Genomic DNA, 16310 nt, shown 5'->3' with positions numbered 1-16310 from the left:
AAATAGCCAAATTGACCCCTTTTGACCTCACCCCTTAGGCCCCCGGGGGTCAGCCCCATCATTTGTACAATTTTGAATCCCCACCCTATAACGATGCTACCATTGCATTATGGATGCTATTCCATGCTTAGTTTCAGAGAAGAAGTCGTTTATATGGAAATAGCCAAATTGACCCCTTTTGACCCCGCCCCTCAGGCCCCCAGGGGGTCAGCCCCATCATTTGTACAATTTTGAATCCCCACCCTATAAGGATGCTACCATTGCATTATGAGCGTAATCCCATGTTTAGTTGCAGAGAAGAAGTCGCTTATATGGAAATAGTCATATTGACCACTTTTGACCCCACCCCTCAGGCCCCCTGGGGGTCAGCCCTATCATTTGCACAATTTTGAATCCTCACCCTATGAGGATGCTACCATTGCATATGGGTGCTATATATATATATATATCCCATGCTTACTTGCAGAGAAGAAGTCATTTTTATGGAAATAGCCAAATTGACCCCTTTTGACCTCGCCCCTCAGGCCCCCGGAGGGATCAGCCCTATCATTTGCACAATTTTGAATCCTCACCCTATAAGGATGCTACCATTGCATTATGGGTGCTATATATATATATCCCATGCTTAGTTGCAGAGAAGAAGTCATTTATATGGAAATAGCCAAATTGACCCCTTTTGACCCCGCCCCTCAGGCCCCCGGGGGGTCAGCCCCATCATTTGTACAATTTTGAATCCCCACCCTATAAAGATGCTACAATTGCATTATGGATGCTATTCCATGCTTAGTTTCAGAGAAGAAGTCGTTTATATGGAAATAGCCAAATTGACCCCTTTTGACCCACCCTCAGGCCCCCAGGGGGTCAGCCCCATCATTTGCACAATTTTGAATCCCCACCTTATAAGGATGCTACCATTGCATTATGAGCGTAATCCCATGTTTAGTTACAGAGAAGAAGTCGCTTATATGAAAATAGTCATATTGACCACTTTTGACCCCACCCCTCAGGCCCCCTGGGGGTCAGCCCTATCATTTGCACAATTTTGAATCCTCACCCTAGGAGGATGCTACCATTGCATATGGGTGCTATATATATATATATCCCATGCTTAGTTGCAGAGAAGTCATTTATATGGAAATAGCCAAATTGACCCCTTTTGACCTCGCCCCCTCAGGCCCCCGGAGGGATCAGCCCTATCATTTGCACAATTTTGAATCCTCACCCTATAAGGATGCTACCATTGCATTATGGGTGGTATATATATATATATCCCATGCTTAGTTGCAGAGAAGAAGTCATTTATATGGAAATAGCCAAATTGACCCCTTTTGACCCACCCTCAGGCCCCCAGGGGGTCAGCCCCATCATTTGCACAATTTTGAATCCCCACCTTATAAGGATGCTACCATTGCATTATGAGCGTAATCCCATGTTTAGTTACAGAGAAGAAGTCGCTTATATGAAAATAGTCATATTGACCACTTTTGACCCCACCCCTCAGGCCCCCTGGGGGTCAGCCCTATCATTTGCACAATTTTGAATCCTCACCCTATGAGGATGCTACCATTGCATATGGGTGCTATATATATATATATCCCATGCTTAGTTGCAGAGAAGTCATTTATATGGAAATAGCCAAATTGACCCCTTTTGACCTCGCCCCTCAGGCCCCCGGAGGGATCAGCCCTATCATTTGCACAATTTTGAATCCTCACCCTATAAGGATGCTACCATTGCATTATGGGTGGTATATATTTATATATAACATGCTTAGTTGCAGAGAAGAAGTCATTTATATGGAAATAGCCAAATTGACCCCTTTTGACCTCGCCTCTCAGGCCCCCGGGGGGTCAGCCCCATCATTTGTACAATTTTGAATCCCCACCCTATAAAGATGCTACACTTGCATTATTAGTGCTATTCCATGCTTTGTTTCAGAGAAGAAGTCGTTTAAATGGAAATAGCCAAATTGACCCCTTTTGACCCAGCCCCTCAGGCCCCCGGGGGGTCAGCCCCATCATTTGTACAATTTTGAATCCCCACCCTATAAGGATGCTACCATTGCATTTTGGGTGCTATCCCATGCTTAGTTTCAGAGAAGAAGTCGTTTAAATGGAAATAGCCAAATTGCCCCTTTTGGCCCCGCCCCTCATGCCCCTGGGGGGTCAGCCCCATCATTTGTACAATTTTCAGTTAGTAGCCCATAAGGATGCTACCACAGTCAAATTTTGTTGAAATCCGACCAGCAGTTATGGAGAAGAAGTCGATTGTTGACGTTCCATATATTTATGTTATGGCGTGTTGTCCGTCCGTCAACATTTCCTTTAAATCACTACTCGTCATGAGTTCTACATCGATTGTAACAAAATTTGGCCAGAAACAGCCTTGGAGGGAGGGGAACAGAGTTTGTATAAATTTTGGCCCTGACCCCCTGGGGGCAGGAGGGGCAGGTCCAAATAGGGGAGATAGAGGTAAATCCTTTAAATTACTACTAGTCATAGAGTTCTGCATGGAATCAGTAAATATAATTTTTGGCTCTGACTCCCTCTCCTGAAGCAGAAAGAGTAGGACTGAAAAGGGGAAATAGAGTTAATTCTTTAATATCCTTCAGAAGAGAAACAATGAACCTGTTTTCAGAACATTACTTGGCATAACAAACCAGGTGAGTGATACAGGCCCTCTGGGCCTCTTGTTTAAAAAGAAAATACATTATAATTACTCTGGTATTGGGAGTTCTCATAGATTAGTTTCATTTGCAGTGCGCCAAAAGAGGACCATCTATACACAGTTCTGTAGTTATGGAGATCCCATACCTACTGGAGTATCTGAAAATGTCAAGGACTATCTACGATCTAAATATAACAATCCTGAGGCAGAGCAAAAACTAAAACAGGTAATTTAGATTTAAATACTGTGTCAATGATTAAAGGAAAGATATTCAAGATATATAACCGCTAACTGCTGGCGGGTGATTATGAGGTTCCTGCACTTATCAGCTGGATACCAAACGACATGCAGGTGATTGAGCTGTAGTGAACATCAAGTTAGGGTGATCTGCAATGGAAGTTGCTAGTATTCGGTTTCAGTCGACCATAACTGAATAACAGAAAGTCAAATCCTTAAACGAGATTGAACAGTGAATTTGACTAATTACTGTTAGATTAATGCCTTTATACTTAACAGGATGATGTCCTGATCATGTTCATGTTTGGTTAAGTACTTGAGATGTTACTGATACATTTATTTTATGTGCAACAAAAAACATCAATTAGCATGCTAATACTATTTCAGACAATTTTATGGTCAAAGATCAAAGGGATCATTCTGCAGTCATTGTCTATATAGGGGTTCTACCTTTTGTATATGTTATGTTGTATATTTTTGTATGTTTTCTTTTCAATGATCTTTTTTGTTTACTTGCAGTATAATACTGAAAGTCTTGAAAAATATCAGTGCAGTTTTTTGGCAAACACATCATTATCTGAAATTAATATTACTGTATTAATATTAATAATTCTATTATCATTTTCAGCTGTTTGAGGAGCGCCCTATTTGGTCCAGGATGGCCTTGAATCCACATTTTCCTAAACACAAACTGAAACTTAAGTTCCTGCTGCCTTTGACTGGTTTTTACTTTTTAAGTGGTCCTTGGAGATGTTTATGGTGCAAGTTTGGTTTTGATCCTCTGAAATCACCAGAGGCCAAGATGTTCCAAACAGTGGATTTCAGGAAACGACAATGTGAGAACTTCGATTATATTATATTACCCTTTGTATTCCTATGCAGTTTTCAGGGTTTGTGTTTTTATGTGCGTGTCAGTGTATCATGTTTTAGTACTGTATGTGTGTGTAATCAATGGATATGTTTATATGTTTTTTATGAAGGCAATGATGAATACCTAAATCATATTGAAACAAAGCGCATCATTGAATTAACATCATTTTAGCCATGAACAAAAGGTATGAAGTTAACAACAGTTTTTGTTTTAAATCATTCATTGGTGTACATCAAGGTGGTGTTATATCACTTTCGCACTAATAGGGAATCACATTTTATTCACTAAAACAAATCTCTTGATACAAAATATTTTACTTTAAGGTAATATTACTGATAGCGTTGGTATCAAACTGAAGAGAAAAGAAAATCTGCTACAATACCAAGCTATGAGAAGGACAATCACAAACGACTCAAAAATCAACATCAGAGACATAGTTATGGATGATACAACGACACAGACAACATCGAAAAAGGCAGAGGATACAGGAAAACTCACCAAAGAAGTTTGTAAACTATTCAGTTTGATATTTTAGACTTAGTCTCATACTGTATACGAATATGATGATTTTGAACAAAATGCTTATACGGGGAGAAGAAGTCAGCCAGCCAATTTTTTTTACCCAGGGAAACTATCAGTGGGGGAAAGAAATGACTTCTGTACCAATACTACATACTGTATAATGCTTTTAATTCACTGGGTTAGTATTTCAGTTTCCTATAAGGGACATATTTTGGAGGGTCAATTTTACTATTTACTGGTCCCTACAATTTAGGAATCTCTGCGATACTATTATTCTTAGGTGCGTTAATGATTTTCAGAAATTCTGAATATTTCATTGGTGTTATGAATTTGCTGATTTCCATGAAAACATGAAAAAAGCAAATATTATCCACCTCCAAATTTTAACGCTATACATATATACAGTTAGATGATTTGAATACATATCTCTGTGATACTGTAAATTTGAAAATGCTAACTGCTGTCTTCTGTAATTTTAAGTCTCCATCATATTGACTTTGTTTCTGCCTTTTTTAGGAGGAGCAGTACATCTATACACCAGCGACCCTGCCTCCATGTCGACAGATGTTCTACCAACTCTGTGACATCAGAGCTCCTAAGATACAAGCTATTATACGCAAAAATGACGGCAAGGTAAATTTTGTGTTATTCTGATACAGAGATCTGATTGATATTCATACTTAATACTCCAGTTAGCTGTTGTTACAGTCCATATACCAGGGGACTCATTTTGATTGGTCATGACCTGTGTACCATTTAATGCCAGAGGATACAGCATGTACCTGCAATTTTGGTTAAGAGAGATTTTGCAATGAGATATCAAAGAGGGAAAAGAAGAATTTCTTCCAGCAGTCACACATTTTCAATGCTTTTTTGAATGGCTTGAGTCACTTTGTGCATATAATACCAACCTAACTGTACGTATTCTAAACAAAATTTGTTTGTCTTCCTTTGTCTTTGTTTGCATGATCATTACCCAGTTTTAATGTTCTAAAACATGTATTGTCATGGAAAAAATTCAGACGTCAGATCAGATGTAATATTATGACTACATCGCTGCACTGCTGAGTTGCTTCGAGTTTATAAGAAATCATATGGGGCTGTGGCTAAGTACTTACTGAGGGCCCATGGTTTATTTTTGGGTACTCCAGCTCTCCACCACCTGGCTAAGCATGCTACAATAAATCAAATGGAATCTCTTTACCCTGAGTACATTACTCAAGCAAACATGACATAGGATTAAAGCAAACATGACATAGGATTAAGCACTAGAACACTAATAAAATGTTGTAGGAAGGCTTTCAAAATGTATAGTTACTTCCCCTGGAGTGTAAAATATTTGATTGAGCAGTTTGTTGATATGAACAATTACCTCCCTTTGACCATAGATTGTCATGTCTGCAGTCTGTGTAAATGCTAAAGATTTTTCTCTGTTGTCTTGTAAATTGCTTTTGTGCATAATGTCAAAAGAAAAGTATTCAGATTGGTTGTACATGCCAAGTGACACTTTCATATAGTTTCATTTCATTGAACTTCAGATCTTTATTTTCTGTGTAAAATAGTTTTTCCTATCACCTGGCCCGAAGGGCCGGTGAGCTTATGTCATGGCGCGGCGTCCGTCGTCCGTCCGTCGTCCGTCCGTCCGTCCGTCCGTCAACATTTCCTTTAAATCGCTACTAGTCATAGAGTTCTGCATGGATTGTAACCAAATTTGGCCACAAACATCCTTGGGGGAAGGGGAACAGAACTTGTATAAATTTTGGCTCTGACCCCCCGGGGGCAGGAGGGGCGGGGCCCAATGGGGGAAATAGAGGTAAATCCTATAAATCGCTACTTGTCCTAGAGTTCTGCATGGATTGTAACCAAATTTGGCCAGAAATATCCTTTGGGGAAGGGGAACAGAACTTGTATAAATTTTGGCTCTGACCCCCCAGGGGCAGGAGGGGCGGGGCCCAATAGGGGAAATAGAGGTAAATCCTATAAATCGCTACTTGTCCTAGAGTTCTGCATGGATTGTAACCAAATTTGGCCAGAAACATCCTTGGGGGAAGGGGAACAGAACTTGTATAAATTTTGGCTCTGACCCCCCGGGGGCAGGAGGGGCGGGGCCCAATAGGGGAAATAGAGGTAAATCCTTTAAATCGCTACTAGTCATAGAGTTTTGAATGGATTGTAACCAAATTTGGCCACAAACATCCTTGGGGGAAGGGGAACAGAACTTGTATAAATTTTGGCTCTGACCCCCCGGGGGCAGGAGGGGCGGGGCCCAATAGGGGAAATAGAGGTAAATCCTTTAAATCGCTACTAGTCATAGAGTTCTGCATGGATTGTAACCAAATTTGGCCACAAACATCCTTGGGGGAAGGGGAACAGAACTTGTATAAATTTTGGCTCTGGTCCCCCGGGGGCAGGAGGGGCGGGGCCCAATAGGGGAAATAGAGGTAAATCCTTTAAATCGCAACTAGTCATAGAGTTCTGAATGGAATGTAACCAAATTTGGCCACAAACACCCTTGGGGGAAGGGGAACAGAACTTGTATAAATTTTGGCTCTGATCCCCGGGGGCAGGAGGGGCGGGGCCCAATAGGGGAAATAGAGGTAAATCCTTTAAATCGCTACTAGTCATAGAGTTCTGAATGGAATGTAACCAAATTTGGACACAAACATCCTTGGGGGAAGGGGAACAGAACTTGTATAAATTTTGGCTCTGATCCCCCGGGGGCAGGAGGGGAGGGGCGGGGCCGGGCCCAATAGGGGAAATAGAGGTAAATCCTTTAAATCGCTACTAGTCATAGAGTTCTGCATGGATTGTAACCAAATTTGGCCACAAACATCCTTTGGGGAAGGGGAACAGAACTTGTATAAATTTTGGCTCTGATCCCCCGGGGGCAGGAGGGGCGGGGCCCAATAGGGGAAATAGAGGTAAATCCTTTAAATCGCTACTAGTCATAGAGTTCTGAATGGAATGTAACCAAATTTGGCCACAAACATCCTTAGGGGAAGGGGAACAGAACTTGTATAAATTTTGGCTCTGATCCCCCGGGGGCAGGAGGGGCGGGGCCGGGCCCAATAGGGGAAATAGAGGTAAATCCTTTAAATTGCTACTAGTCATAGAGTTCTGCATGGATTGTAACCAAATTTGGCCACAAACATCCTTGGGGGAGGGGGAACAGAACTTGTATAAATTTTGGCTCTGACCCTCCGGAGGCAGGAGGAGGGGGGCCTAATAGGGGAAATAGAGGCAAATTCTATAAATCGCTACTTGTCCTAGAGTTCTGCATGGATTGTAACCAAATTTGGCCACAACCATCCTTTGGGGAATGGGAACAGAACTTGTATAAATTTTGGCTCTGATCCCCCCCGGGGCAGGAGGGGCGGGGCCCAATAGGGGAAATAGAGGTAAATCCTTTAAATCGCTACTAGTCATAGAGTTCTGCATGGATTGTAACCAAATTTGGCCACAAACATCCTTGGGGGAAGGGGAACAGAACTTGTATAAATTTTGGCTCTGACCCCCCGGGGGCAGGAGGGGCGGGGCCCAATAGGGGAAATAGAGGTAAATCCTATAAATCGCTACTTGTCCTAGAGTTCTGCATGGATTGTAACCAAATTTGGCCACAAACATCCTTGGGGGAAGGGGAACAGAACTCGTATAAATTTTGGCTCTGACCTCCTGGGGGCAGGGGGGGGTGGGAGTCCTAATAGGGGAAATAGAGGTATATCCTATAAATCGCTACTTGTCCTAGAGTTCTGCATGGATTGTAAGCAAATTTGGCCACAAACATCCTTTGGGGAAGGGGAACAGAACTTGTATAAATTTTGGCTCTGACCCCCCGGGGGCAGGAGGGGCGGGGCCCAATAGGGGAAATAGAAGTAAATCCTTTAAATCGCTACTAGTCATAGAGTTCTGCATGGATTGTAACCAAATTTGGCCACAAACATCCTTGGGGGAAGGGGAACAGAACTTGTATAAATTTTGGCTCTGACCCCCCGGGGGCAGGAGGGGCGGGGCCCAATAGGGGAAATAGAGGTAAATCCTATAAATCGCTACTTGTCCTAGAGTTCTGCATGGATTGTAACCAAATTTGGCCACAAACATCCTTGGGGGAAGGGGAACAGAACTTGTATAAATTTTGACTCTGAGCCCCAGGGGTCAGGAGGGGTGGGGTCCAATAGGGGAAATAGAGGTATATACTATAAATCGCTACTAATGATAGAGTTCTGCATGTATTGTAACCAAATTCGGCCAGAAACATCCTTTGGGGAAGGGGAACAGAACTTGTATAAATTTTGGCTCTGACCTTCTGGGGGCAGGAGGGCGGGGCCCAATAGGGGAAATAGAGGTAAATTCTATAAATCACTACTTGTCCTAGAGTTCTGCATGTATTGTAACTAAATTTGGCCAGAAACATCCTTGGGGGAAGGGGAACAGAACTTGTATAAATTTTGGCTCTGACCCCCCGGGGCAGGAGGGGTGGGGCCCAATAAGGGAAATAGAAGTAAATCCTAAAAATCGCTACTTGTCCTAGAGTTCTGCATGGATTTTACCACCCAAATTTGGCCAGAAACATCCTTGGGGTTAACAGAATTCGTATAAATTTTGGCTTTGACCCCCTGGAGCAGAAAAAGTGGGGCCCAATAGGGGAATTAGAGGTAAATATTCAAATTCCTTCAGAAAAGAAACAATGAACTTGTATTCAGAACATTACTTGGCATTACAAACCAGGTGAGCGATACAGGCCCTCTGGTTCCTATACATTTTAAAATTGTTTTGGTCAGTTCTGAAATACAATATAAAGTGTACATGGTCAGTTGTTTTGGAATAGGAAACCAAAAAACATAGAACAATTCATTATATCAGAATATATTCTAGTAAAAAATCTAATGGCATACAAATTCACATTAAATTCTGTTTACTGTAACATCCAGATACACATTCACACTATACAGAACAGGAGTTATGAATTTAAAGTTCTCAGGAATTTTGTCTGTTCATGGGGAGTTTGTTTGCATCCTTCCTAAATTTATTAGATTTTAAACCCCATTTGATGTATGTCTGAAGCTTCTTCTCACTAAAGAGGTTTAACCATCTGTCTCCTAAAAACTATTAGAATAGTGGTTTATTAGGTAGATAATCACAGTGATGTTGCACTGCATTAATTGTTTTAATTCATTCGAAAATAAATAGAGCTGTAAAATACCATATACTGTGGGAACATTCCTAACTATATAAATACAACACTTATGCCCTTTTGTTATTACAATTCCTTCGGATATGAAATGCTTCAATTGATTTTATGTGGCCAGTAAAACTGGCTTCATTTCTAAAGTGAATGATAGTAGTTCACAATTATTTTCTTGTTTTTTTTAAAATTGCAAATAACATTTCACGCTAGGTTAAACAATTTTGACTGAGGAAGTAAAAGCAAATTGTGCAATTTTTACTTGGTTCATGAAGTAGAAAATGTTCACACGGATTTTTAAGTAAATACTTACATTAAAATTACAATTGTAGCTTGTTAAACTACATTCCTGCGATGTGTATGTACTAGAGCTGAAATGAATAGCAGATTTTGCTATTTGAATATTCATTTGATGTATTCGAATACTATTCGTTTATATTCGGACCTTAATGTCAAAGATATTTGAAACTCCCAAACTCTCCGTAATCATTCGAATTTCCTGCTCGCTTCTGTATTGGAAGTAAATGTGGGCTTCTTCCTTTGTGCATTGAGAAAATGCATTTCGTTGAAAAGATCGATTAAACGATGTTTTACAACAGTGCGATGTTTATAACATCGGTATTATGCCCTAAATTACCTGTATTTTATGTGAATAAAATTGATTGCTGATTATTTAGTTAAATCACAGCAAAATTATTTGACAGAATCCAGGGAAAGACCGACATATGTGTAAAACATGTGCAAGTTAGCAGTCAGTCAGAAGATCGTTTTTACACAGTCTACGAAAATGTTTTGCATATGTATAATATTTAAATAATACAATTAACTTATTGTTTGAAATTTTATTACTTTTGATGATTTTACTATTATTTTCTCATAACCGTCCCGCAGAAAATTGTAGCAAAAGATAGTCCGCCATTGTGTTGCGATTGTAAACATCCACGCTTCAGTCGGCCGATTTTCTGTGAATTAAATCATTTCATGATTGAATATACATCTGGTACGGAATTATTTTCATCTTTAATATGACTGAAGGCAAGGCCTTAAAGGGCGCAGCCAGATGTTTTAATATAAATCATGCACGGCATAGGAAGAGCGAAGCTCTATTTGTTTATTTTATATTCTATTTCATGCAGAAGACATAATTTAGAAATAAAAGGAAAAACTTCAACTATAGAAGTAAATGATGTAATAATTGTCAAGAATAAACTCAAAGAAACGAAATCAAAGATTCGGATTTCTCTGTGTCCATGCAAGGCCTAGAGTGCCACGTATGCGAATCCTATGATTTTGCGCCATTTGTTGACGTTATGTGATGTCATGATTCCTTGTGCTCATCTTCGCCTTGGTGGATATTTTGACTGCATTCTATAGCTTTTAATTTTCGAAGTGTTATTATTCTTATTTAAAAAATAATAAAAAATGTTTAATTACTCCTGTTATGCATTTGCATTAGTTAAATATAAAATTTACTGGGGAGAGGAGCAGTACCGGAGCAACGCACAACCTCCCCATATGTGTGAAGCTTTCAGTGTGTAGGATTGAATTTTGAAGACTGTGTTTTTTCATATATTTTCGTATATCAGTTACCTTAGAAGTGCTTCGCACTTCGTGCCCTTATCATATTTTCAATATACATTATTTCTTTTAAACGCTTTTACCGATATTTATCTGATATATAACTTTGCTAAAGCGACAAGTAAAACGAAAGTAAAACTTGCTATTTTCACATTTGAATAACGACGTAATAATGCGTCATAAGGGAGGTAAATATTTATCGAATTTTCGAATGCCATTTTACTATTCAAATATTCGTTAATAGGTATTCATTCGCAAATATTCGAATATTCGTTTCAGCTCTAGTATGTACCCGTATATATATGTACATGTGTACCATTTTATGTGTTTTGAAGTGTGAAACTGTTTTTTTTAAGTAAATATAGTCAAACCTTATTGATTAGAATTATGGTAGTATTTGAATTATCCAAGTAATAAATATATTTGATATTTGAAAGGTTGTTTTGGACCAACAAAACACCTGGATTTAAACAGTGTCTTCTAGCCAGTGATCACCAATACAAGTAATATAAACGAACGTTTTCTCATCATATTCTCAACATTTCATCGTTTCATCAACATTGTGCATGAGTTTTCTCATGTGTTTTAGCCAAAACTATTTTATTCCATGCAAACCTTTTTTTTTTTATCAAGTAGACGTTTACAGTCTGTGTTTTAGTCCTTGCCTGCCTTTTCTTACCCTGACCTTTTATCCTGATAATAATGCTTGACTTGTAGTTTGGCCCTAAATGACCTTAGTTGTCGATGGGCCGTAAAACTCAAACAAACAAACTAGCCAGTGATCACCAATACAAGTTTAAGTTAATGATGTTCAACATTCAGTTAATTACAGAATGATTTGATGTTTCCTGTAAGTATGGTTTCACTAATTCTAAAATAAAATCAATCTTTTCAGACCATACAGAGAAGCATTTAAATAGATATATTCAGGTTAACAAATGATTAATTTCTTTTTATTTTATTTCAAATCACATATCTAGTTTGATAGATAATTTTGAATAATAAAAAAGGCAACATTTTTACTTGCTTCTTGATGCATATATACTTGATATGAAAATTGAGATAAAAAGCTCGATTGAAATATGTATGTAGTAACCAAAGTTAGATACAGAGCACTCCTTTAATTGATGCATTAGTGCATGAATTCTATGCATCAGACAAATTTAACAAATATATGAATCCATTTAGGACTATACAGTGCATATACTACAGCAACATGTGTAATGAAAAGAAATGAATGTGTCTTGTTTACATAATACAGGATGTGATTTATTTATTAATTATGTAAAAACTTGTCACATGCATGACTGTTCTTGATAATCTGTCATGTCAGACAGAGTCAATATCACGAGATGATGACTACAGAAAATATGTCGGTCAATTTTTGGGGAAATTCTAAGATAGTGGCAGATATTACAGCAAAGGTTAGAAAAAGCTTTAGGATTGAAACAGTAACAGTGTACCACTGTTACCACTGATTTTAATGGTAAAAGGAAACATGTTGTCTTCAAAACTTAAGTGTATATCATATCAATTTATTCCACATTTTACATGTTTGTATACATGTTAACTCAATGTCACTTGGATAATTCATTGCAAATACACTCTGAAAATAAACACAGTACTACAAGCAATAGTAGTTAATATATTATGTTCTTTAAAGAATTTTTTGTTAAATTGTGTGTCTTTGATATGTCATAATCATTAAACACAATGTATCATATGCACAATGTGGTATTGATCCTAAGGTTTAATTTGAATTTCCTGTTGAAATTGTACTCCTATAATGATTATATAACTATCTGAAAACTAATACATGTAATAACCTTGGTTCTTAACTGCACAAAAAATCATAATATATCACTGAGGCAAAAAGTCTACCCATTGACAAAGAGCTCTTGTGAACTACCATTGACAATGAGCTCTTCTGAACTATCCATTGATAAGGAGTTCTTGTGAGCTACCATTGACAAGGAGCTCTAGGAAACTACCCATTGACAAGGAGCTCTGGCATACTAACCATTGACAAGAAGCTCTAGCGAACTACCCATTGACAAGGAGCTCTGGCACACTACCATTGACATGGAGCTCTGGCAAACTACCCATTGACAATGAGCTCTTGACAACTACCCATTGACAAGGAACTCTGGAGAACCACCCATTGACCAGGTGCTGGAAGTGTTGTGAACTACCCATTGACAAGGAGCTCTTGCGAACTACCCATTGAAAGGAAGCTCTGGTGAACTACACCCATTGACAAGGAGCTCTGGCGTACTACCTATTGACAAGGAGCTCTTGCGAACTACATACTGACAAGAAGCCCTTGTGAACTACCCATTGACAAGGAGCTCTTTTGTACTACTTATTGACAAGGAGATCTTGTGAACTACTCATTGACAAGGAGCTCTTGCAAAGTATCCAATGACAAGGAGATCTTGTGAACTACTCATTGACAAGGAGCTCTTCTGAACTATCCATTGACAAGGAGCTCTTGTGAACTATCCATTGATAAGGAGTTCTTGTGAACTTCTAATTGACAAGGAGCTCTTGTGAACTACTCATTGACAAGGAGCTCTAGTAAATTACCGTTGACATGGAGCTCTGGTGAAATACCCATTGACCAGGAGCTCTGGAGAACTACCCATTGACAAGTAAAGGAGCTCTGGACAACTACCCACTGACAAGGAGCTCTGGACAACTACCCATTGGCAAGGAGCTCTGGCAAACTTCCCATTTAGAAGTAAAGGAGCTCTAGTGAACTACCCAATTATAAGGAGCTCTTGTGAACTACCTTTGACAAGGAGCTCTGGCAAACTACCCATTGACAAGGCGCTCTGGCGAACTACCCATTGACAAGGAGCTCTGGCAAAGTAACAATTGACAAGGAGCTCTGGCAAACTACCCATTGACAAGGCGCTCTGGCGAACTACCCATTGACAAGGAGCTCTGGCAAAGTAACAATTGACAAGGAGCTCTGATGAACTACCCATTGACAAGGAGCTCTGGTGAACTATTCATTGACAGGAGCTCTGGTGAACTACCCATTGACAAGGAGCTCTGGCGAACTACCCATTGACAAGGAGCTCTGGTGAACTACCCATTGACAAGGAGCTCTGGTGAACTACCCATTGACAAGGAGCTCTGGTGAACTACCCATTGACAAGGAGCTCTGGTGAACTACCCATTGACAAGGAGCTCTTGCAAACTAACCATTGACAAGGAGCTCTGGTGAACTACCCATTGACAAGGAGCTCTTGTGAACTATTCATTGACAGGAGCTCTGGCGAACTACCCATTGACAAGGAGCTCTGGAGAACTACCCATTGACGAGGAGCTCTGGATTACTTCCCATTGACAAAAAGCTCTGGCAAACTTCCAATTTAGAAGTAAAGGAGGTCTTGTGAACTACCCAATGATAAGAGCTCTTGTGAACTACCTTTGACAAGGAGCTCTTGAGAACCACCCATTGACAAGGAGCTGTGGCAAACTACCCATTGACAAGGAGCTCTGGCAAAGTAACCATTGCATTCAGCCTATGTTTTTGAGTGATCAGTAGTTTTTTGGCTGAATCATCACCTTTCACTGAACAGACATTTTAGTGGCATTCATGGCTATAAACGTTCATTTCATGCCTGGTAGTTTTAATAGGTTGTTATGTACAAAATGTAAAATGTTGTTGCTTTCCACATTTCACACATGGTTTATTCTTTAAATACAGTTTAATATCGGTAAGATCTGAGAGCTGTATGACTCATGTTGAGTACTAACATTAATGTGGTTTTAATCAAAAGTAATTCTGTCACAACATATTTACACCCTGCCTTATAGGTGTACCCGCATGGTTACAGGCCTGTGTATGATCATTATAATATACATGGATGAAAGGTTACATTATTGTGAGATTTTTTTATCCAAATTTTCTTTCAAATGCTATTCCTCCAGAGGGACAATATATATATAAACTTACAGTATAAATGTCTCTTTCACAAATTTTTGGTCACCTGTCCATCTTCAGGTACAAAGAAACAAAAGAAAAGCGAGGTGTAATCCATCTTGAACCATTCTCTTTGATCAGTGAAAATATGTAATAAACCAATACATGTACATGTAACTATATGCATGCACAAGCAGAAACTCTATGTTCAACACAACTGTACAGTATCACGCTTAATTTTATAAAACATGAAATTATTATCATGATGAAATCTCATTGGGAAAATGACAAAGTTTCTTCAATAGTCCCTCCATTTATAGATTTATTATTGCTTGTATTCTGTGTGGTGTTTGGAATAATTAAAACATCAGGATTGATTTAACTAAGAATGTGAAAGGTTTTTGGAGAAAAAGGCTGAATATCAAATATTACGTCTATAGTCCTTCATCTCTGGGTTTTCAGAGAGCTTGAAATCAACATGGGGTATAGTTGCCAGGCACTGACTGTAGGATATGGGATTCTCACTATGTACTCTCAAACTAGCTTTCCTCCAAATTCTATTAGAACTTGGCATGTCTTAATATAAAATGACCTTGAATTTTTTATGATTTTAAACAAAATACATCCAAAAGTATTGTAATGTTTTTCATTATCTACAAATAAAATAAAAAGCAACAAAATTCAGGATAGAAACAATTAAAGTAGCAAAACTACTCTCTCAAAAATAAATAACCGGCCAGTGTTTCTTCTGATCCATCGACATCATTGACACATTTTGAGCAGATAGGTGTTTGTTTTTTGTAATGATTTTGTATTCATTAGAAGTGATTATATATACAGCTCCTTTAAATTCTAATCAGGAATTTTAGAGTGTGTGGAATGCTGGTAAGGAGATATTTTTATTCATTTTGTAAGGAAGGTATCAAATTCAAAGATGAATTATTTATACCATGGCTATAACATTGGATATTCTGCCCTGATGACCTTGGGCGTATCATTATACAACTCCAGATTTTAAACTTTTTTAACTTCTTTAACAGAAATAATTAAAATTTACATATCAAGGTAGGAGTCAGTTGATCATGCACATTCTTGTTTTTTTTCAACACAAAATGTCAATAGGATATTATTTTTTTCCTGAAACATTAGAGAAGTGAATTCCAGGTTAGGTAATCTTTGAGATGCTTTTATCTCCCTTCCCCTTTGTAATAGTGTTCTGCATACTGATGTCTTTCCTTCACTGCTGGTTTGTCATACTTGTGGTGGTGACACCATGAAATTTATGTAACGCGACTAGAGGTCTAATATCACTTACATCG

The 16310-nt window shown here is 38.8% G+C and overlaps 1 protein-coding gene across 2 annotated transcripts in view; it reads left to right on the top strand.

Moving 5' to 3' along the window:
• The window catches only part of LOC138321028 (general transcription factor 3C polypeptide 5-like), a 36018-nt gene that overhangs the window by 6357 nt on the left and 13351 nt on the right, over positions 1 to 16310 (top strand). For both annotated transcript variants that reach the window (XM_069264417.1, XM_069264416.1), the window contains exons 4-7: positions 2760 to 2893; positions 3533 to 3740; positions 4099 to 4280; positions 4814 to 4930. In XM_069264417.1, the coding sequence (XP_069120518.1) occupies positions 2760 to 2893; positions 3533 to 3740; positions 4099 to 4280; positions 4814 to 4930 (641 nt within the window). The remainder of the gene's footprint in view (positions 1 to 2759; positions 2894 to 3532; positions 3741 to 4098; positions 4281 to 4813; positions 4931 to 16310) is intronic.

This window comes from Argopecten irradians, chromosome 4, assembly GCF_041381155.1.
Source record: "Argopecten irradians isolate NY chromosome 4, Ai_NY, whole genome shotgun sequence".
Taxonomy (NCBI): Eukaryota; Metazoa; Mollusca; class Bivalvia; order Pectinida; family Pectinidae; genus Argopecten; species Argopecten irradians.
The sequence above is the reverse complement of the archived record's forward strand: the minus strand, read 5'-3'. Positions and strand labels throughout refer to the sequence as shown.